The 21,990-nt window shown below is 40.6% G+C and overlaps 2 protein-coding genes across 3 annotated transcripts in view; one reads left to right on the top strand and one right to left on the bottom strand.

Annotated features, from left to right (window-relative positions):
* LOC109468007 (kinesin-like protein KIF3A) overlaps window positions 1-2,085 on the bottom strand; it is a 10,410-nt gene extending 8,325 nt beyond the window's left edge. The window contains 6 exon segments of the mRNA XM_019766211.1: window positions 1-6; window positions 8-82; window positions 178-262; window positions 471-615; window positions 991-1,258; window positions 1,993-2,085. The exon segment at window positions 1-6 is cut by the window's left edge and continues 52 nt beyond it. Of these exon segments, the coding sequence (XP_019621770.1) occupies window positions 1-6; window positions 8-82; window positions 178-262; window positions 471-615; window positions 991-1,258; window positions 1,993-1,998 (585 nt within the window). The 5' untranslated portion in view covers window positions 1,999-2,085.
* Window positions 2,086-3,443: 1,358 nt separating this feature from the next.
* Window positions 3,444-16,578, top strand: LOC109467924 (N-acetylglucosamine-1-phosphotransferase subunits alpha/beta-like). 2 transcript variants are annotated; one of them, XM_019766081.1, is made up of 17 exons: window positions 3,444-3,709; window positions 4,147-4,346; window positions 4,975-5,219; window positions 5,559-5,830; window positions 6,189-6,304; window positions 7,735-8,053; window positions 8,953-9,046; window positions 9,231-9,379; window positions 9,879-10,038; window positions 10,442-10,576; window positions 10,777-10,985; window positions 11,409-11,541; window positions 11,785-12,813; window positions 14,171-14,328; window positions 14,436-14,903; window positions 15,461-15,495; window positions 15,985-16,578. In XM_019766081.1, exons 1-17 carry the CDS (start codon window positions 3,578-3,580, stop codon window positions 15,986-15,988), a joined length of 3,858 nt encoding a protein of 1,285 aa, XP_019621640.1. In that variant the 5' UTR covers window positions 3,444-3,577; the 3' UTR covers window positions 15,989-16,578. The 2 variants fall into 2 exon arrangements, with proteins under 2 accessions (XP_019621640.1, XP_019621639.1); XM_019766080.1 differs by lacking the exon at window positions 15,461-15,495.
* The last annotated feature ends 5,412 nt before the right edge of the window (window positions 16,579-21,990 follow it).

The following is a 21,990-nucleotide window of genomic DNA, read 5'->3' as shown; positions in this document are numbered from 1 at the left end:
CTCTGTCCATGTCATCTGCATTCTTGGCCACCACAGTAGAGAGATCTTTCACATAAACACCCACGTCTGGCCTCTCTTTTACCTATACATGCAGAGAAAAAATAAGCATCATTTCCAATACAGATATCTAACAAAAAGGTTTAAACTATGACTTTACCATGAGAGGGAAAGACATACCTCTAATCTTTTGTTTTGGTCCTTGTGTAGTAAGTCCTTGATTTCTTCATTGTAGATCTCAAGATATGATACGTGAACTAAGAAACTGGAATAAATGTACAAGGAGTTAAATCCAACATGAACCTTCTAACATAAATTTCATGTTTACAACAATCAAGAAGAAGAAGAATCAAATCAAGTATTCCATACATGTGTCCTGAACAGTTCAACTTGAAAATTTTCACAAAAACATACTTTCATGCCACTTTCCTTGGATTTCTAACAACAGTAACTGTTAGAACATGGTGACTCACTTTGACTTGTCTGCTGCTCTAGCAATGTGCCCAAATATGTGTGCAAAAGAGTTGGGAATGATTCCTCTGAGCTCAGGCTTGTCCCTCACACCCTGCATGGTGAAGGTCTTGCCTGTTCCTGTCTGTCCATATGCAAATATGGTTCCTGTAAAGAAAATACAAATACAGAGTTGATACAGCAGTAGTAGAATACTTCTTGCAGTGACCAGTAATATTGAAGAAAATTTTGTTCCACTATTCTTAAATACTTTCTGAAAAGTCCAAACCTAAACCCATGGCCATGGCATATACAAAATTGAATATTGGCAAACATCCTTCTATCAACTGATACCTTTGACCCAGTGTTGACGTCACACTTCAGAGAAGACATGTGACAAGTCTCACTGAGTCAATTTACTGCAGAAGACTAGAGTGACTGGTCAAAAGCTCTCGTCTAGGTGAGAACAATTCTTTTGAATTAGAACAAAAGTTTTAACTCCAAACATGTAAATTATTCCTTGTTCCTGTAGCCAGTTCTTACCATTGTAACCTTCCAGTACTGACTCCACGATGGGCCTGGCCACCAGGTTGTACACGTCCACCTGTTTGGAGTCGGGTCCGAAGACGGTGTCAAAGGTGAACTGTTTGGGCGGCTCGTTGGGGGAGTTGGGTTTGGTGACGGTCACCTGGCCGGTCACCTCGTCCACCTTGACCACCTGCTTGTACTGCTCGCGGACCTCCTTCTCGTTCATGGGGCGACATCGCACCACCACGCGGACGTTGTCCGAGTCACGCTCCTTCTTGTCGCTCTGGGTGATTTATGAATGAACTTTATTCCTCAAAGACAGATGTATGACAACATGGACAATGCAACCAACACAATCGCTACCTGGCCCGGTCGTGTCGTCTCCCACTGTTGAGATTTTACGGGTCGGGCTACAGGCCTGTCTACCCTAACCTGGGATATGTGATCATATTCATTAATTTTCATCTATCTGCAGTATACTGTATAGGCTGAACTTAGACTTTCTTCTTCGTCTTCTACTTGAACTTGATGCAGATTCTGTGTTGTCATAGTGAATGATATGGGGCAAGTTTCATAGACACTTCCATCCATATTTTCAGGCTAACACTGGTCGTTGTGAATAATACATATGAAATTTATTGATTTATATTGTTATCAACACCCCCTTTATGTCATAAACGTCCTACATTTGCGCAAATTCACTGCTCCGAACATCCCCATTCATATAGAATGGCATGAAATCTAAGTCTTATAATGACGGGCTTTCAATCTAATTCATAAGCTACAGATTTTCCTTCCGATCTAAAACTGGCAGTTGATATGTTGTGTGCCCCCCTCCCCCAAAACTGTCAGGCAGAAGACAATGAACAAGATTTGCAAAAAGTAGCAGCTTAATCGGTACTATCCTTCAAATAAATAATCTCGGCCGTTTCTCTATGTTATAAAGGAACCATCTACCCCGTTTCTAGCACTATATGCCCCAAAATATTGGCAAAGTGGACCAAAACATCCGCTTACCGGCATCTCCCTCCTACCGCTAGGATCGTTTCCAAAATATGTAGGATGACGTCACCTAACAAGGGATGATACATTATTCACCTAGGTTGGCTCTCAAAAAAATTGAACCAAGCAAAAATGTATCTCCAATCATCTCAATCGTTGGAAAAAATACAAATACTTATAAGATTATTTCTAAATGTTTGTAATATAGTTTATAAGGGAAATTTGTTGGTATTGTAAAACGTATGTAGACTACTTTTGTACCATCCCTACAAAGGGGTCAAGGTTCAAACCTGTAGAGCAAGCTATCATGGCCGACTTGTGGTAAGTTGCAGTGATTCAGTCGATCTTTTCCCTTTTTGTGGCGTCAATTTTCACCTCAGAGGCCTTTGCACTCGACAAACAAGTAAAGTAAGCAGTTATCTTCAAATGAAGACTGTTATAGCTGTAGAAATTTAAGGGGAAAGGGCACACAATGGCTCTGAATACGTGCTAGTTTAGTGTGCGTACGTTGATCATTGATTAGAAGGGGGCAGGGCATACAGTACACATGTGATTGTAGATACGTGATATATGGTTCGTGTAGACTTTGATCGCTTAGATCGTAGTATCTGTAACCACTCTAAATGTTCGTCTACGTTACTTTTCCTGAAAACTGTGGAAATTTAAGGGAATTAGACTATTATACGTCGAACAGCAGTTAAAGGTTTCAAGTTGAGTCTGAATCATGTGACTACCACATGGCCCAGGGTCGGCTGCATTTGATGCGATCACTTAACAAGCATTTAGATTTTAGCTTATTTGACCTATCGGTATAAACTACAGTTGTCTATGAGCACACATTTGACATAACATCGAAAAAACTATCTAGTATGAGACAGTAAAATTTTGTGATTGACCTGTGTGCATACATTTGGAACAAAGGAGCAGTAAAATAATAGTAACACCAGATGACCGGGTACAGATACAATCATAACACAGGTGCAGGTGGAACAGCTTTACTGTAAACATGTGTTATCCTCCTGGCCTGAAAGCATGTTCCATATCCTGCTCACGATCGACCAATAGAATATGCATGTAGGAAGGACCTCCTTGCATGCAGTAAACAGATGAATCATAGCTCACAAAATATCCCGTTGTCCTTATGTGGAAATCATTTAAAATGTACATGTAACGTTACATGTTGATGTAAGGTGCCACTGCAGAACACATTACTGTTTGTTTTTGTTCAGATTGTCACTTCACAGAAGTCTTGAAACGTGAACTGATAAACAAGAGGATCAACAGGAAGTACTTTTGAACCCAGAATTTCATTTCTTAACAAATTACAATGTATATATGGGTTATCATGTACTTAGCCACAGAGTTTACATGAATGACAAATATCACAAGACATGTCATCTTTACCGATATTGCCTTTTTATTACACTTATATGGAGTCATCCTTACATGTATTTTCCAGACATTATAATGCACTGTCAATGCAATACCAGTGTACTACACATGCAGAAGTGGACCAGAGCCAATGACGTCATAACAGCTTTATGACCTGAGCCTAGCAACAGACAGTGTTTGGGAGTTGTGCAGCTACTGTAGATATTTGATGATGGTGCTGGGTACACTGTGTAAGCTGGTCCAGCGACAGACCTACACCTGTCTGTCTCACCGCTATGGCACGGTGCTGTGCTTCGGGGGACTACTGTTACTCACAGTGTCAGCTTTCCAGTTTGGGGAGGTACTTGTACTTTGTCAATTTGTATTGCAATTTTTAAAATCCTTTACATACTATTGTTACAAACGCATTTAAAATTGTCCTCTCAGTAATATCCTGGTTTACAGTATTGTGAAGGACTGGATGATGGTCATCTGGCTTTTTGTAAAATGAGAAAGAATATTTGCCATCATCTTTGTTTTTTCATAAGAAAGAAATCTTTAGTTGCAAACGTATTGAAGATTTAGTCAACAACATTTTGACTTGAATGTGCCACTCACTCACTCATTGTCCGGTTTATCGTCTGTTGTTCCCCGTCTTCCGAGAGTTAGACTTGCTTGCACTGCCACAGATGTTAATCTGAGTCACATTATTTATGTCGATTTCATGTGTGTCATACTTGCTAAGAATACCGGTAAGACCAGTTTTCACCAACATGTATCATGTCACACTTTTCCCAGGTAATGTTAGAGTGGAGTAAGGACCAGTATGCAGCCATGTTTAGCGCCTATCACGACAACATTGCGAGCAAGTCGTTCCAGGATCGCCTGTGCCTGCCTGTACCCATTGATGTTGTGTACACGTGGGTGAACGGGACGGACCCAAAATTACTGGAGGGACTACGCAGACTCAAAATGGACATGGAGCTGGAAATCAACAAGTAGGTCACATTGTGTTCTATTTTCTCTCTTACATGATGTTACACCTTACATTGTACCAAAATTGGATCAAGCAGAAGGCTTGGACAATTTTGCCGCTTTCTTTCATTGTAAGGCAAAGGAATGTTTTTTCCCTCTATGTGGACCTACATGTGCACTAAAACGAGACATGCTGTACTATAGTATGTACAATGTAGAATTTACCATATGTAGCCTGAGGGCAGTGTTCCAACTCACTAGTTCTTTAGTCCAAACAATGCAGCATTATTGATTTTATTGTGTTGTTTAGAAGGATATCCTGTACTCTTTTTTGAGGGGGAGTGTTGCTGACCTCCCATTCCTTTTGTTTGTAAACAGCTGTTTCATGGTCCTTTTTGGCGATGCTCAGGGGCAGAGCCGTTAGTATAGTTCTGAGTTGAGTACATTTGTATATTGTAAAAAATTCCATGTACACATTCCCAAGGGAATTCTTTTGAGATTGGCCTTTGCACATATCAGGTAGAGAATCAAATGTAATGATTGGCTTAGGGCATCAAAATGCGGTAGTTTATTACAGCTTTTTCCCCAGATACATTGTACTTCAATAAGTTTTCTGGATATTAATGATCAGTGAATATTCCTTTTTTGCAGAACTAAGACAGGCCCAGAGACCAACCAAACAACCGATAACAGCAGTAAAACCAGGTGTAAGTTAAAAGACTGTGTGTCAGTCCCAGCTGTGGTGTTGGTACCACCGCTACCACCCGAGATGGGGTTACCGGAGGTCCGTGCAGAGTTCCCCGTCTTCCTGCTGGCCAGGAGCGTGGAACACCACACGGCGCTGGGCGATCCACCCGTCAACATCACAGTCATCAAGTTCTCCTCTCAAGTAGAAGGTGAACTTTTTCACATGTACAGCACAGAGGTTTTTGCATAGGAAGATCACACCTTGTCTTTTGCGTAAAAGTTGATAGAATGTTGAATGGTTCAAAACAGAATTCACACCAAGTTTTGCAGCTGAGCTTTTTTGGGGGAATACGTGTAGTGTCACATGGAAGTTGCAAAATTGTGTCGCCAGTTGATAATTGTTCACTAGTTACACATCACTGTTCTCTTTTTGTAACATGACTTTGCCAAAACTCAAAACCTATTTTGGTAACACCACAGGATTTCATGTTGTTTCTCTATCAAACAATATTTTTTAACCATCACTTTACCATTTTCCCTCCACACAGTCAACGTAGTTCTGAAGGAAACCGTGGAGGTAAACGGGGTGAACGTGTCCCTACAACAAGGCTACCTGACCAGTGACTGGACGGTACCTCACAGCGTACTCCTGAAGGACACAGTCATGGTCACTCACCTGCCAAGGCAGGGAGAAGAGGAGGTCAAGGCCATGTTAGAGGACAAGTTCAGAGAGAAGGTCTCCTCTGTGGAAGTGTACCTGGAAAAGAGGGTGGCCGTCATGGATGTACCAGACTTTAATGATATGGACCTTCTGCTCAAGGTAACATCATCTGGACTTACTGTTTACAGCTCTTTTGAATAACTTTGTACAGGGTAACACTTGGACTCTATTGGCTCATTGCCACTGTTACCTGCACATGTTGGTAACAGCTTAGAAATGCAAGAGCCTCAACTTGTCAGGTACCTTTCCTGTGGATAAGATACATGTACTCATAATGTGTTCTTTTTTAGTTGCTTTCCTTACTTGCTGCCCTTAATGCCAGTCCTGATATGTGCATGTTGTAGGGCAGCAACAAAAGCTCTCCAGTTCTTTCTTCTGCATATATTATCGTAACTTTTTTCATGTTCTTTATCTGCCAGTTGTTCTAACAATAACTGCCTTCTGTTCTTTCCTTCAGGACGGTGATGTCACCAATGTGACGATAGGGAATGACACAGTAAGATTGACAGCTGCCAGTCTGGCCTGGGATCTCACAGATGATCTGTCCTTCCATGAAGACATTGCACCAAGCAGGTACATGTTCTCAGAGAGATAATCCTTGTAAAGTTTCTGAGATGTGAAAAGAACAGATTTTCTTTCTGTACTTGCTAAACAATTCTGTATCTGTAAACTACCGGTATTAGCCGATTTGACCCCCCCCCCTTCAGCGTAACACACTGGCATTGTAGGCACACGACGTGGTAGCTGTCTATATTACACTGATTGACTTCATACACCTAGCCTTTGCACATCTAAGTCTAAACATTGTTTAAAGCTATCAAGTGATTTGTGATAAAGTTGAGCAAGTACAAGTAATACATGTGTATCTGTAATGGGTTTCCGGAAAAGGCTGTGCTGTGCATGTGCATGTGCTGTGCCCCTCTTCAGGGCCCCAAGCCATCACATGTTAAAGGTGCCCTAAGCGATATCTGGGCATTATAATTGGAAATATTTTGAACAAGACAATCTTTATGGTATTGACACATATTGCCAAGTATCAGCATATTTACATCATTATTTCATACCATTGGCTGCATTATGAAACTTTTTACGCAAAAATTTTAAAATATTCTAATTATGCTAAATTTCGGTGTTATCAACAGTTACTATCACTTCTTAACACATTTGTGTCATTATTTCATATTTCTGACGTATATTTTGTGCGTTCAAACAATCTTGTTCAGTTCCCGGTGCCACCGGTTTGCTCAGGACAACAACAACAACAACAGGCAGTGGTTGGCCCCCCTAGTGTGGCTAATTGGTCGGGCATGACAGGATAGATAGACAGGAGCACATGTCACAAGATTGACTTTTTAATTGGAAACACTCATATCTTTGACATGAAGCGGAATATGATTATCAACTTAGTGTATCTTATTGGGTATCAATAAACTGTGCCATTATCCCTTCAAAAGAGATAAAAAATCTGGTAAATGATGAGGTCTTTCAGAAATTTGTACAAAGCTGTCAACTGACGCCCCACTGGGAGGTACATGTACCATATGTGGACAATACCATATGTTTGTCTCCACCAGACTCCTTTGCAGGCTGAATAAATAGTAGAAATTGGCTAAGGGGAACATCATTGGCCAGAGGAGTTGGCCGGCCATAGAGGGTCCAGCTTACCTGCAGGAGACTAACCATACATGTATGTGCGGTGTGGCCAGAGGTTTGAACAGAAGATCATTCACAGTTTTGTAAGCTCATAAGGAGCAAGGATGTTGTATTTTTGTTGCTGCGTATTATTCTGGAACACTAAAGGGTTAAGTCAACGTACTATGTAAAGAAAAGAATGGAAAATATACTTTTTGTATTGTCAAAAAGTCACATAATGGCTTGGGGCCCTGAAGAGGGGCACAGCACATGCACATGCACAGCACAGCCTTTTCCGGAAACCCTATCTGTAATATGTCATTATTTGATTCTTCACCATCACTAATCTACCATCACAACTTGATTGACAGGTTTGAAGACAATGAAGAACTGAGGTACTCCCTACGTTCCATCGAGAGGTACGCGCCGTGGGTCCGACATGTTTACATCGTCACCAACGGTCAGATCCCGTCCTGGCTCAACCTGGACAATCCCAGACTGACCATCGTGACCCACAGCGACCTGTTCCCCAACGCCAGTCACCTGCCGTCCTTCAGCTCACCTGCCATCGAGGCACACCTGCACAGGATCCCCGGACTGTCCAACAAGTTCATCTACCTGAACGATGACGTGATGTTTGGTGCTGAGGTCTGGCCGGATGACTTCTACACACACTCACAGGGGCAGAAGGTATGATATTGCTACTGCACTTGATCTTTACACTGGTAGAATTTTTTACATCTCTTACCCATGCACATGGGCTTTTTTTGTGTTTCTGTCTGAAGACACTTGGTGAAAACATTGATTTTCTAGGAAACTAATCCTCCGCCATTGTGTTCTGCAACTGCAATTGTGGAAACATCCTGCAGATGCAGAACATATTATTTGTATTTTGCATAATATCGGTATCTGTATCTGTATAGCCGGTATAACCGCCTTTCGGCGTAACACACCAGCACAATATCTGCAGTCCAATGCAGAATGTCCTATCAGTGGTCGAAATACTTTTTTTCAGTACTCTGCAATATTGCAGAAGAGTCAAAATTTTGTTCTTCAATTTGGAAATACTTTCTGCAAATACACAAGCCTCCATATTACAACCTTTCTGCAAATACACAAGCCTCCATACTACAACCTTCTCAAACCAATAATTCCTTTTTTACATCATATATAGCTTTGTGAATCTGTACAGTAGCATTACTGGACTGCAGGAGAATTTCAGGTTTATAAGCATAAACTATTGATTAATATGCAAATTAGTGAAGACAATTTTTTGGAAGTCCAAAAGGAAACAAAAGTTAGACAAGTCAAGACAAGGATGATGCAAATTAGTGAAGAAGCTCCTGTTGTTTCAGAACAGTCTGTCCCTGGGGCCTGGAAGTTTTAGTTTGCTAAATTGAAAACTGATGAATCTGGAGCCTATTTTTCCTTCTGCAAAATTGCAGATTGTATAATTTTTTCTTCTGCAATCTTGAAAATCTATCTGCAGATTGCAGACTGCAGGCAGGTATTTCGAACACTGCCTATGCTACCAGTCATATACACATTGTATGTTAGTGAAAAGTGTGCTGTACATGTACCCTCCCCAGGTCTACCTTGCCTGGCCAGTACCCAACTGTGCAGATGGCTGCCCCTCCTCGTGGATCAGGGACAACTACTGTGACAAGGCCTGCAACAACTCAGGTACATATCTTTTGCTTCTTTACTTGTTTTAGCTCTGATACCAACCATTTGTTCTCATGCATATTTACTGAGCTTGAGGCATAACATAAACTTCTATGTCCCCAAAGTATTCATACTGGATAGAAAATTTTTCCTGTAACAATAAAAAAAAGTGTTTGTGTTTTGATTTTTGCTAAAAATGTAGAATGTGAATGGGATGGTGGTGACTGCCTTGGAGCAGCTGGTGCCGGACCAAACCAAGTGCACGGTATAGGACAGGACTCCGGGGCCAACATCATGTACTGTAACCCCGGCTGTGCCAACAACTGGCTGGCTGACAGATACTGTGACCAGGTATGGACTTCTACTTCTACACAATACTCAGACAATTGGCCCAACTTGTGCAGCCAATGGGGTGCTGTAAAAAAAGAAAAAGTGACTGTGACAAGACAAGACAAAGTTGTGGAATTGGTGCATGCATGGCCACACTAGTGGCCCCCAACTCAGTGAAGGGGAAGGGCTCATGTTTCCAATAATTTTTGCCGTGACAGGTGTAGGCAATGAGGTAGTCACTCAGGCAAAGACAAGAAAGGGACACGTTGATGAAGGTTAGAAATCCATGGAAACAATACTCAAAGACAAATCCACCTCTAATACTGGATAAATCACAGAGATTACTTCTGGACATTTCGAGTGACATCTGTCAACACAAAAAGGGAGAAAAAAGAGAAACAGATGTTAGAAAAGAGGGGGATGGCAGAATAAAGGAAAATAAAAACTGGAACAAGAGTCAGCAGTTAGTCTAAGAGATTTTTAACCTTTGCCCTAAAATTTGTGACCTCTGCCCCTGTAGGCCTGTAATGTGTTGGAGTGTGGGTTTGACGCGGGTGACTGTGGGACGGTTAACTTCGACAAGCTGACCAAGATCGACCTTCAGCCAGACGTTCACCTGTATCACCTGAAGGAGGGGGAACACCTGGTGTACTTTAACCTGTCAGCTGTGTTCCCTGAAGGTAAGGAGGGATGGAAACCCTCAGCCTGCTACAGCCCTCTCCCCACATTCATTGATTAAGCAACGTAGATCTGTATAACTGAAGAAGTTAATCTGATTCAGAAGCATTTCTTATAGCACATGAAAGTTAGCAGATACAATGTATATTTGATTTTGAATGTGCTGTTTTAACAGCTTATTGCAGAAAAATTCTTCTTCTTGCAGAAGATTTAAAATAAATCTTAATAATATGGAGGTAAAAATTGACCAGAGTTGCTGCTGAAGCTAGGGTCCAATCTTTCACTGCTGCCTCTTACATGTACATGTATGTTATCCTTAACATAAGTTGCAAGAATGTGTAATGATTAAACGATGAAAAGTTGAAATATATAGTTAAGAAACTGAAATACTTTGTTGACCTGTAGGTATATCAGTGACTGAGGGGAAGTATGATGATAACGGTGTGATCAGGGCGGCGACGGTTGCACAGAAGTTCAAGACTCTGAACATCGTCCTCTTTCCAAACAAGAACGCCTCGGTTCTACACTTTAACCTCACTGGTAAGTTATATTTGTAACTCTCATCTGTCAATTACTGTTACTGATATAACTGAACCTCCTGCAAGAGTGGCTTCCAGTTAAATTTAGGTGATTGATCATTCTTTCATGTTACTGTTTATAAAATTGTCAGTATTATTTTTTGCTAACATTATTTGCACAAATCCTAGAACCTTCTATTTTCCACACTTTCTTGTACACAGGCAAAAACAAGGACACTAACGAAAAATTCAACATGGCCTTCAACCTGACTGTTGACACCAAGGAGCGGCCCAAGGAAGTGTTGTTGTTGAATGAGACAGGAGGGGAGGGGAACGTCAGCAGCACGGCAGCCAGCGACACAGAAGACACACACGAGGAAGACATTCTCATCTCCTTCCAGGAAGTTCCTGAAGATAAGATGCACCCAAAGGTATGAACTAGGGCTATGTACCTAAATCTAACATCAGGGGTTTAGGTACAAGTACACTTGAACTATTTGACAAATTAACATATATTCTTCCGAACTTCCTTATAACAGTAGAAACTAATAAACTTGACAGAATCTTTATTGAAATGAAACTGGACAGAACTTGGCAGCCTTCTGTCTAGTCCTTGTGTCCTACAATACTCTAGCTGTCCCTGAAAGATCTGTTGCATATTAATTACGTTCCCTCTAGATGTTATTTTGGTCACCCTTGTGTCACATGAGGTATTGTGAATTTATATCGGTACAGTACCAGTATTATGGACCTGTACCTAATCAATTTTTGCGGTATTGTATCAGTACACAGTACCGCTATGCAGCCCCAGTAAGATTACTAGTACTGATTACTTGTTTGCCTTCCACACCCAGGTGAAAAGAGACATACGACCAGTAGAGATACCAGAGTCCTTACCTGATGTTAACAACATGAGCTTTGTACCCGAGGATTTGAGTGCAGGACTCAAGGAGCTAGAAGGTCAACTTGATGCTGGAGAACTAACAGGTAAACTAGCACCAACCTGTTTGATTCAGTATCATGAGTCACATATTTATTAATGAAATAGAATATTGAGTGCTGATGCACATGTACATTGTAGCTGTCTTACTGTTATGATAGCATTGAGTTTTTTTTCTCATTTTCAGTCTAGAAAAAAACCTGAAAGGCATTTTCAATGTCAAATAGACAAGATGGTATTGCACCTTTTCAGAGTGTTTCATTTTCTTCTCGTGCCTGTTGTGTTCTCAGAGAAAGGGTACAAAAAGCTAGTCGCAGCTCTGTGGAAGAACTTCCCTCCTGAAGTGTTGAGAGTCGAGGCGTTTAAGCAGCTTCAGAAGAAGAAAACCTCCCCAGCTGCTGCTAAACACAGTCCTGCAAGGAGGACAAACACAAGGAAAAGTCAACCACTGAAGGATGATGGGAGCCCAGCAAAGAATCCTGGGATAGATGCCAAAGGTCATGGTAGAGAGGGTGCCAAGGTCTCAGTTGGAACAAAACGACTGAAAAATTTGGTCAGTCAGATGGATTCAAAGGTTTTGAGAAAAAACGATGGGAAGATATTGAAAGTGAGGGCAAATGAAGGAGAAACACTGAATATGAATGACGAAAAAATCATTTTAAGACAAGACAAAGTAAACAGGCCATTAAATGATGAAGGTGTCATCAATATGGAACAAAACATGGAAGGTGGAGACATAATAAAACAGTCAGAAGTTGAGTCCTTAGACAAAAGTAAGGGAGAAAATATCTCAACTAGCTTGAAGGAAGTTAAAAGCAAGGACGAAAACAATAAATTTGAAGATGACAACCCTCCGGTTAGAAGACTATTGGCCAAGGACCTTAGTGGTAGGGAAGCTGTAGAGGCTGACTCAGTATTGGGAAGCTTCCTGCCATGGGAGAAACAGGGTGTTTTCAGCAACTTAAGAAGGGAGAAAGAAAAAGTGCTGACAGAAAAACTATATCAGTCTCCCTCACATAGGACACGTCAGCTGACAGACACATTTGCGGATTCCTTACGACACAGTAACCGCATTTTCAACAAAGCGTACGGCTTCCAAGCGAGGAAGGTGCCAGCACACATGCCTCACATGATAGACGTAACCATCATGACAGAACTACAGGAGAAACTTCCTGAGGAGTTTGATGAAACGTCCTCTCACAAGATCAGACACTCCAAAGACATGCAGTTTGCTTTCTCTTACTTCTACTACCTGATGAGTGAGAAGGAGCCCAGGAACGTGACGGAAATCTTTGATTCGCTGGACACTGACAAATCAGGTGAGTGGGATTCTCACACAAAACTTGCAACAACTTGTAGCCTTAAGAGATTTAAAGCTTTTAAAACTACTAGTATTGACATTTTCTAACATAAACAACATGAATGTTGACATTGTCCACAGATTTAATGCCATGTAAAATTCTTCCTGCAGAAATTCCTGCAGGAAAAATTATGCAAGAAGAAAATGTTCAAACTGAATATAAACAAGAAGCCATAGGCGACAATCCTTCGTGAAGTTTTATATATTTCAACAAAATCCCAAGCGTCAACGCCAGACCTACTGTGCAGACATTATAATTATGCAACGGTTAATACAATGAGGGCGCGTCACAAGCATAAAACATACAAAGAGCTAAATCCATTACTGCTCCCAGGGCGTGTAAAGATACTGTGCTTCAAGTTCGAAGTTCATTTTAATTACACACACACACACAATCATTACATTCACATAAAGATCGGACTATCATGGTCGTGTCTAGTAACAAAGACAGCCCCACCGTCTTACCGTGCCTGTACCTAATTAAGCGCGCCTGGAACAGGCCAAATTCCAGCAACAGTTGCGGTAAGCACCGCGAGTGTTACTACCGCCGGCCAGATAACCAGGATATCTGCTTAGAGTACCTCTGCTACCAGACAACTGCCTAAACCTACGGCCTATTCCACAGGATTGTAAAAGTAGGGATGTTTCTAAAATATGCATTTACTTCAATATCAAAACAGCTACGGTAAAAATAAAAAGACGTGCATCATCCCGGACATAATGCCACACCACATGCGAAATTACACAGAAATGTGACGTACGGAAGAATGCGTTTTGGCTGCGAACATCTTCCAAAAAACTTGGCATCTCTTAAGCATGGGCAAAAACATCTGGAACCACTTATCAAAACCACCCCGTATCTGCATGAAGTTCCACCCCCCCCCCCACTGCTATTCCAAACAAAGCGTTTTTCTGGACCATTCCAATTCGCCTCGTAATTGTAGGGGTGCGTCTGCAATATTACATTGACCGCGAAAGCAGCAACGGCAAAAATACACATTCGTGCATCAACACGGGCATGCCCGCAGACGGCGTATAAAATTGCGTGCCGATTACACAAAGAGAACCCAGTGTTTTGACTGCGAACATGAAAAATTAGCCCATCACAACACTCCGTCCGGAGGTCCTGACCTCCTTCACGGAGTAATGAAAGTTTTTATCATCATTTATTACAGTACATCATACTTGCCAATTATATGTAAACACTTTCCATCTAAATAATTAAATATTAAGACTCACTTGTCAAAATGAGAAAAGTGGAATTCCAAACTAAAAGTGAAGGGTTTTGAACTTGTTTTTTATATGATTGTTTCCAGGCATCCTGTCAGACCGAGAGTTAAGAACGATGGCTGCCCGGTTGAATGACCTCCCCCTGGCCCTGCAGCACCTGACTCAGCTAGAACAGATCCTCATCAACTGTTCCGCTTCTCTACCCAAAAACCTGACAGAACCTGCAACCATTCCTCCAACACAGGTGCAAGTATTGAACTTTTAAAAGTTTTAATTCTAAAATTGTAGCTACCAACTAAGATGAATGTTCTTGAAAGTTTAAGTATTTAAAAGCCTGTATTTGCCATCCAGGAGCACTACTATGAACCCAGGATGCCCCTGGTCACCAAGTCCCTGGTCCTGCACTGCCATGGACTGGTCAAGCTGCTGAACAACAGCTACAAGGAGAAGAACAAGTTCAAGTACGAGGTGGTCAGCGAAGACCAGGTGGCCTTCAAGATGATCCGCACCAACGTCTCCCAGGTCATAGGTCAGCTGGACGACATTCGCAAGAACCCCAAGAAGTTTGTCTGCCTGAACGACAACATCGACCACAAGCAGAAGGACGCGCAGCTGGTGAAGGCGGTGATCGTGGACTTCTACGAGGCCATGTTCCCGCTGGCGTCGCAGTTCGAGCTGCCGCGGGAGTACAGGAACAGGTTCCTGCACATGGACGAGCTGCGGGAGTGGCGCGCGTACAGGGACTGGTTACGCTTCCTCACACACCTCACCATGGGAGCACTCATCCTGTTCTCCCTCTGGTCATTCTGTGCCAATCAGGTAGGGGGCTCTTCTGCACACTTGCCTTTTCCAAGATATATTACCAGCACTTGACTTTCATTCATCATGGCTCGAAATGCTGGGTGCATATGTACATTTATAGTGCAGGTAAAATTGGGGCTGTGCAGGTGTGTGTGATGTACATGTACACCGTACCTGCATATAGGTTTACATGGATTATTTGCTTCATTGACCCATTACCACCTACAGAGTATAAAAAAAATAATGGCAATGGTTTCTGAGTGAGTTTCTGAACAGCTTTTAGTATGATCCATACTTCTGAAAGTCTGAGTACTGTGGTGCAGGTAATTCCCAACATTACCTGTACCAGTGTGGGCATGCAGAAAAAAGGATATCGAGCCCTGATTGGTAGCTTTGTATCATCCCACCTCTTATTTAGCATACAGCTTCTTTTCTGACAACCAACTTCATATTTTAGTACGTAGATGTAGAATTTACATATCAGCTAACATCCTTCATGTCCTTTTTGGAAAGAAGTTTTTCTTGTATTTTGTCCTAATTTTCTGTAAGCTCCTGTTTTTGTTCACTCACCGTAGGGCTATCGGATGGTTCTGTCCCTTTTACGATTACTGTAAGTGTAAATTCCTGCCTCATTTTGATTTCAAGCTCTTCATTTGTGTGGCCTTTGACCCCTACTAACATTTGTGGAAGATGTCTTTCTCTTGTTATGGCACATATTAAGTGTTCTTGGCACCTTCTTAGACCTTCTTTAGCTTAGTCCTTCAATAAAAAGGATTTCGGATAATTCTGCACCTAGATAAATATTGATATATGTAGAGAGAATGGCAGCTAGATAATAAGTGTGTGCATATACATATATACCAGATACTTAATTTTGAATGGCTTTTGCATCTTTATCAAATTATGTGTTAGTCAATAAGTATAACATACATGTATCTACTGCCCATCAACCTAACACACCAGGTTTGCACCAGGCATGTGGGGTCTGTCATGTTATAATATCAAAGAGCTCATGAGTTCTAGGCCCTGCAGATCTAGTCCTAAGCACTGTTTAAGGCTATCTATAGTAAAGATGTCCCTGCCTTTCTATGTGTTGCAGATAGCAGCATTGAAGAGAAGATTCTGGCCGGTTTTAGGGAGAAGAAACCGGACACTTGGGCGGTTACTCAGGGTGTAGAAACTAGTGCATAACGTTTAGCAACTTGTGTGGGACCAACGACACTGAATGCAATATGACCTGTTACATGTACAGCTGTTGTAATATTTCTTTTGCAAGTATGATGAAGATACTACAATTATAACCCTCTAAGAGGTGAAAATGCAATACTTTGTGCTGCAATATTTAAATTGCAAAAATTTGCAATGCCCTGCTGCAGCAGCAAAATTTACTGCAGTTTCTGCTGCAGTACTTGCCATGGTACCAGACTGTGATTTAAGTGCTACAGTCATATCTGTTCCTCTTACTTGCATATTCATTTTTGTATCTTGCCATTGCAACAGAAAACGTTTTGGAAGACAATTCTTTTGATGTTTTATTCTAAGTCATGGAGGTGTAGATGCTTGGTGATGGTAAGAATTACGTCTTTCGTGTTCTTAATATGTATGATGTTTGATTCCTTTTTTATCAACATGTTAAGTAGAGGTTAATATTACTACTCTATCGAGATACTGGAAAAACATCAAACCCATACTAACTTAAGGCCACACCAATTTAATTTGTTGGTTCTCGGATTTTTTCATGAAAAATGTAAAGCGACAGGGCGAAAAAAAAAAAACATGCCCATGCTAGTATACATGCTAAAACATCGCTGTTTTATAGCCTATGCAGGGTTCTCACCAGGATTTTTTCACAGCATAGGGGGACCTACTGCAGCGAGGCCACACGGCAGGCACGGCGTGGGCACAATGTGTATTATGGTATTCATAATTTCAGCAAGGAAATCTTTTATTTCCTAATAAATAAAATTATTAGGCAATTTTATGTCAAGTGATATGTTAGACAATATTGGACAGTATTTACTGCTAATGAAACTTGACAATGTTGAACTATTTCTTACAATTTTCAACTTATACAAGTGTAAGTCAGAAGTAGTTACAATGATTAAAGCTCATGTACATAATAAAGGATTCATTCAACTAAACACCTCCTTTACTATACAGAGTAGAAAACATAAAAGGGACCATCATCAAAACAAAAAATGGCTTCAAAATTTTGGTAAGACAAATTTCGACACAATGTCTTACCTTTAAAGAAACTTTTCTATCCTATTTTAAAGTTAAGCTATATAAAAACAATCTAGCACAGTGTTAATCATGTGACCCGTGAAGAAAATTCGGGCCAAGTTTGTCAAAGTCAGATTTCCTGAGGGTAGAAAATTAGTCACACATTGTCAAACCTCTTTGGCCAATGCGCGCCTCGGCCACGAGGGAGAATCTCATTTCAAATACCAGCTTTGCCAACAATGTCACCTTTGAGGCTGTTTAGAATATTGTTTCCTCTATTTTCCCCTCAAAAATTAGCCAAATTAGTCAGATTGCAGTTCAGAATCCCCCAAACAATAAGCCTATTCTGGGAACATTTTGAAACGCCCACTTAGCTCACTTGTACGTAAGATACCTCGTCACCTGACCTCGCTAATGATATAAGGATATCAAGTCTCGCGAGAGTTGGGCCGAGAGTTTAAAATGAACAAAGAAAGATGGCGGATCGGATTAGAAAGACGCCAGCGGCCCGATGTTTCATCAAGAAAATAAGCTATTTACCGCTTTCTCTGCCAAGATAACGGTATCTGGGGACTTTTAATGGGTTTTCTTACAAATGGACACGCTTTTCATTGGCACTAATATTGTATTTTTACCAGGAAAACTGGTGCCAGCCACGCTGTACTGGGGAGTCCCCAAACAGTGAAACACACGTTCCCCGACGTCCGGGGCTTTGGGGTAGAATTAATTTTTTTTTTTTTTTTCATTTTGCGATTTTTTGAAGCGGCGATTCCGAGAACCAACAAATTAAATTGGTGTGGCCTAACAATACTCTCACAGTATGAAAGTAGAGATCACTCTCAAGTCAATCAGAGGTGGTTTTCTCTACTCTGATAGCAATCCTTGCTGCTATGTACAAATAACCTTCCTCGTCAGTTGATGTATTATTTTGTCAGATTTGGTATTTCTGGTCAAAGAAACTGTTTATTGTACAAAAGTGCAATAATCAGGCATGATGGTAGGTTTCTTTGTAAGATTTAAAGATTTTTGTGGTAGTTTCGGGAAACCTGTGGATTATTGGAAAGTCTTTTTCTTTTCAGTATCGCCATTAGAAACTAGCACATGTGCCATTGTCTTTGGAGGCAGGATGACAACAGTAACTGTAAATACAGTATGAAATGATCTGATTAACTTTGTAAATATGAATTACAAGATTACATAATATCTTGGAAAGATTGATTCAGAAGCAACTTGACGATTTATGTAGAATCTGATGTGCATATCAAGTCTGCAACATTGTCTGTCCCAAGTTCAGAAACATTGAATTCTCGTGACATTTTATTGCCGTTTCATTTGATATAGTATATTTTGATGGCTGAACAGTTAAGTTATTCTGAATCAATATTACCAATTTGGTTGTACTTGGAGCATTACCAGATGTGTTCAGCACCTGTAAATTGGTATTTGTAAGGAAATATAATGTACTGAGTAAAGTATGATGTATTAATATAGCATATTTGCCACAAAGTGGTTTAAATTATGTGATATGTTGTAGATATCTTGGATGGTTTTGAATAGAAAATTTCTGGTGGTATTGTGGGATAATTACTGAGGTATATAATTATTATGATAATTCATAAAAGTATCTTTGACTTATTATTAAATGAGACCATATCAGACAAAATGATAGGTTTCAGGCTTTATTTTCTGTGGTATCTGTAGCTTCTGTGTCAAACACTCAAACCTGCCTGTGCTTTCCCTTGGCCATTTTCAATAGAGTTGACACAAGGGACAAACAAGTTGAATGTACAAAATGTATTTGTAACACATTTCTATATTGACATTTGGTCTGATGCCATTGTGTAGATTCCTGTGTACATACATTGTAGTACATGTATTATCAGATGAACCAATGTGTAAAGTTACTGGAAAACATCATCCATCTAACAGTCCACATGACATTGTGATAGTTCATTATCATATTTCTCTTGTTATTGACATCTGAGTTTCAAACAGGCACCAAAGTTTTAATACCCTTATATTGCAGCTGTACATTTATGCCTTGGCTACCCACATACAATGCTATTACACAAAACCATCAACCTCCGATTTTTAAAACAAATCTATAAAACAAGTGCTTCTGCAAAAGCTGACCATTTTCGCCGCTTACAGGCTTACAGTTTTTACGAACATTTTCCCCATCCTAGCATTTCAATTTACCTAAGTTATATAAATGGTTCTAGTTCTCATCAACATTGTATATAATGAGAGAACATGCACTTCTATACTTCAACTCTTTAAGTTTAAAACATTACAAAAATCAAGTATATAACAGTTTATAACCTGTTTTCTCTCTTTTAAGAGTCTTTTTAACAGAATAAAAAAATGAGACACAAAAGTACATTTTAACTTAAATTATAAGTAACGTTAATATATATATATATAATTTTATTCAAAATCTCTTCTATGGCTTTGTCCCCAACATCTAAGTTTACAAACCTCGTGACATTCAACCAGGGCTTTAGCCAGCGCCCGTTTTACCGTCAATTGACGGTATTTTTTCCCGTCGGACGGTAAAAATTTAAGTCCTTACCGTCAACATTGACGGTCAAAAATCGTGGGTGAAGACATTAAACTTAGCAAAAAATGTAGCGAATTTGAATGAGCCACGGCGCGGGGTCTTTCCAAAGCGCGTCGCGTCTTTTCAAAACGCCGCGGGCCCACACATTTCTTATTTAAATACGGCGGGAAACCTGACTTCAAGGAACGTGCCGATGTCTGTTAACTCGGTTCTTTTCTTCAATGTTGCTGTCTGTTTAAACAACATGTGCTAACGGCCACATAAGAACAATGGCTCGACTCAGACTCACGCTGGTAACTGTACATGACAATAAGATAAATAAACAACATGTGGCAACGAACAAAGAAATATCAAACGTTTTGAAAATATACTGTACTTGAATTTTCATACCATCGCAAGAAAACGGAGATCGATCTACGCAAAGTGGCTTTATTATTTATATAAACTTCGTTAAACCACCTTCGAAGACTTGAGCGGCAGCATAAAGAAAAATTTTCTGGAGCCGATCGCTGAAGCAAGTTTTTGCCGGCGTACGTAACTCCCTCCGCGGCAAAATCCCATATGCCGTAGCGAAATCGCGTCTCAGCACTTCCCCAAATCAACTCCATGGCCGCTAAAGTCTGCAAATGAGGTTAAACTTCCTCATTTCGGTTGAGAAGCGAAGCTACTAGTATAAAATCATGTGCATGGCGGCCATTTTGTTTGCTACCCGAAGTCTTCCGAATGATCGAAATAAGGAAATCGTCGGAAATCTGAGCCACATCCCTCGCTCTCGGCATGCGCTCGGGGCTGGCTCGGTGGAAATCGGAGGCTGTGGCGTCAGGACTAGGTTTATTTGCATGGCTCGGGAAGCCGCCGCGGCTTGAATCGCAGCGGGATTTGGGCGCCGGGCGGGTCAAACAAAGGGAATATGAAGTTGTGAGGACCATAGTTTTTTTTTCATTCTTCAAATTGCAGATTGTGTAATTTTTATCCTGAAATCTTGAAAATCTATCTGCAAATTGCAGACTGAAGACGGGTATTTAGAACACTGAATACATGAAGTGTGCGGGGGGGCATGATGTCGATCACCGGATCATGATTTTTTTTCGCGTTGACCCTGATTCAACCCTAAAATAATACTCGAAGAGAACTTCAAAAGTCATCTTTTACTAATCATATATAATTGTTTACATTATATCATCTGATCAACCTGATCCATTAAAAATTGTCAATGGAAAATACCTTGCGAAACAATGCAATACCTATTTAAGTTAATTAAACACTCACTCATTAATTAATTAATTTCCTAAATACAAAGACATGTTGGTGAAAGTTAGGCACCCAGGTAATATCAATAGTTCCACGGACAGCTATGTAGGCCGGAGCTTCTATTGCGTGCGATCTACGTTTGGTCAGAAAAGAAACACCCCCCCCAACCACACACACACACAAAACACCGATCCGGGAACGCCTGAAAAGGAGGCTTTTAATAAGCTTTGCCTGCAGCGCCTTGATTGGTCGGACGTGTGACCCTCTGGACTGCCGGCTAATGGAAATCTGAACATCTAGACTAATCCACACTGCTAATGCTCATTGACATAATTTATGCAGTTTATTAAAATCCTTGATTACTGTGATTATAGACATGTCTTTATCAACATTTTTGTCAAATAATAAAATCAAGTTATTGTTCAAGACAAATTAAGTTTGTTTTGTCAGCAGCTTTGTTATGCAACATTAATAGAACTATGATTTTGAAATTAGCAACCATAATGGAAAGTATACAAACGTCCAAGGCATAAATGGGTAAAAAAGTGCACTCGCAACAACGACATCTAGCGACATGCGGCAACTCAGCATGTCTGCATGGCCGTCGCAACAACGACATCTAGCGACATGCGGTGACTTAGCATGTCTGCATGGCCGTTGAAGGGTGGAACCGTTGATCCATCCATCCATCCAATCTCAATCTCGTCTGAGTTACCATTTTCGCGCATGCGAAAATGGTAAAAAAGACGGAATTGTAAAGAAATGAACTTGAAGACTAGATTATTCGCCAAACCATATTCTGTCCAATTTGTTCAACCCTCAAGACCACGTAGATTTCATAATGAAAACAACTTTTGCAAAACTTTTTTTTTATTCACACGCGCGCATCAGTTTTGGGGCTCCCGGAGAATGTCATCCATATAATCAAATCAACATGGCCTTAACAGAAATAGATGTAGAACTTCATTGACACAACAAAAGTACTGCGACTTTCGTAAGGTTTAAAACTGCCTGTAAATATACAAATACGTGGGTAGAACGAAAATATAGGACGTACAAAGGCGTGTTTTG

The sequence above is a fragment of the Branchiostoma belcheri genome, unplaced genomic scaffold (assembly GCF_001625305.1).
Source record: "Branchiostoma belcheri isolate BF01 breed outbred unplaced genomic scaffold, Haploidv18h27 scaffold19, whole genome shotgun sequence".
NCBI lineage: Eukaryota > Metazoa > Chordata > Leptocardii > Amphioxiformes > Branchiostomatidae > Branchiostoma > Branchiostoma belcheri.
This window is presented reverse-complemented; position numbering and strand designations above follow the sequence as displayed.

Excerpts from the sequence above, each read along its gene's own strand:
- LOC109467924 (XM_019766080.1), top strand. The coding sequence starts at position 3,578 with ATGATGGTGCTGGGTACACTGTGTAAGCTGGTCCAGCGACAGACCTAC. Across the intron at positions 9,380-9,878 it reads CTGACAGATACTGTGACCAG|GCCTGTAATGTGTTGGAGTG; the intron begins GTATGGACTTCT and ends CTGCCCCTGTAG. Across the intron at positions 14,329-14,435 it reads CAACCATTCCTCCAACACAG|GAGCACTACTATGAACCCAG; the intron begins GTGCAAGTATTG and ends TTTGCCATCCAG.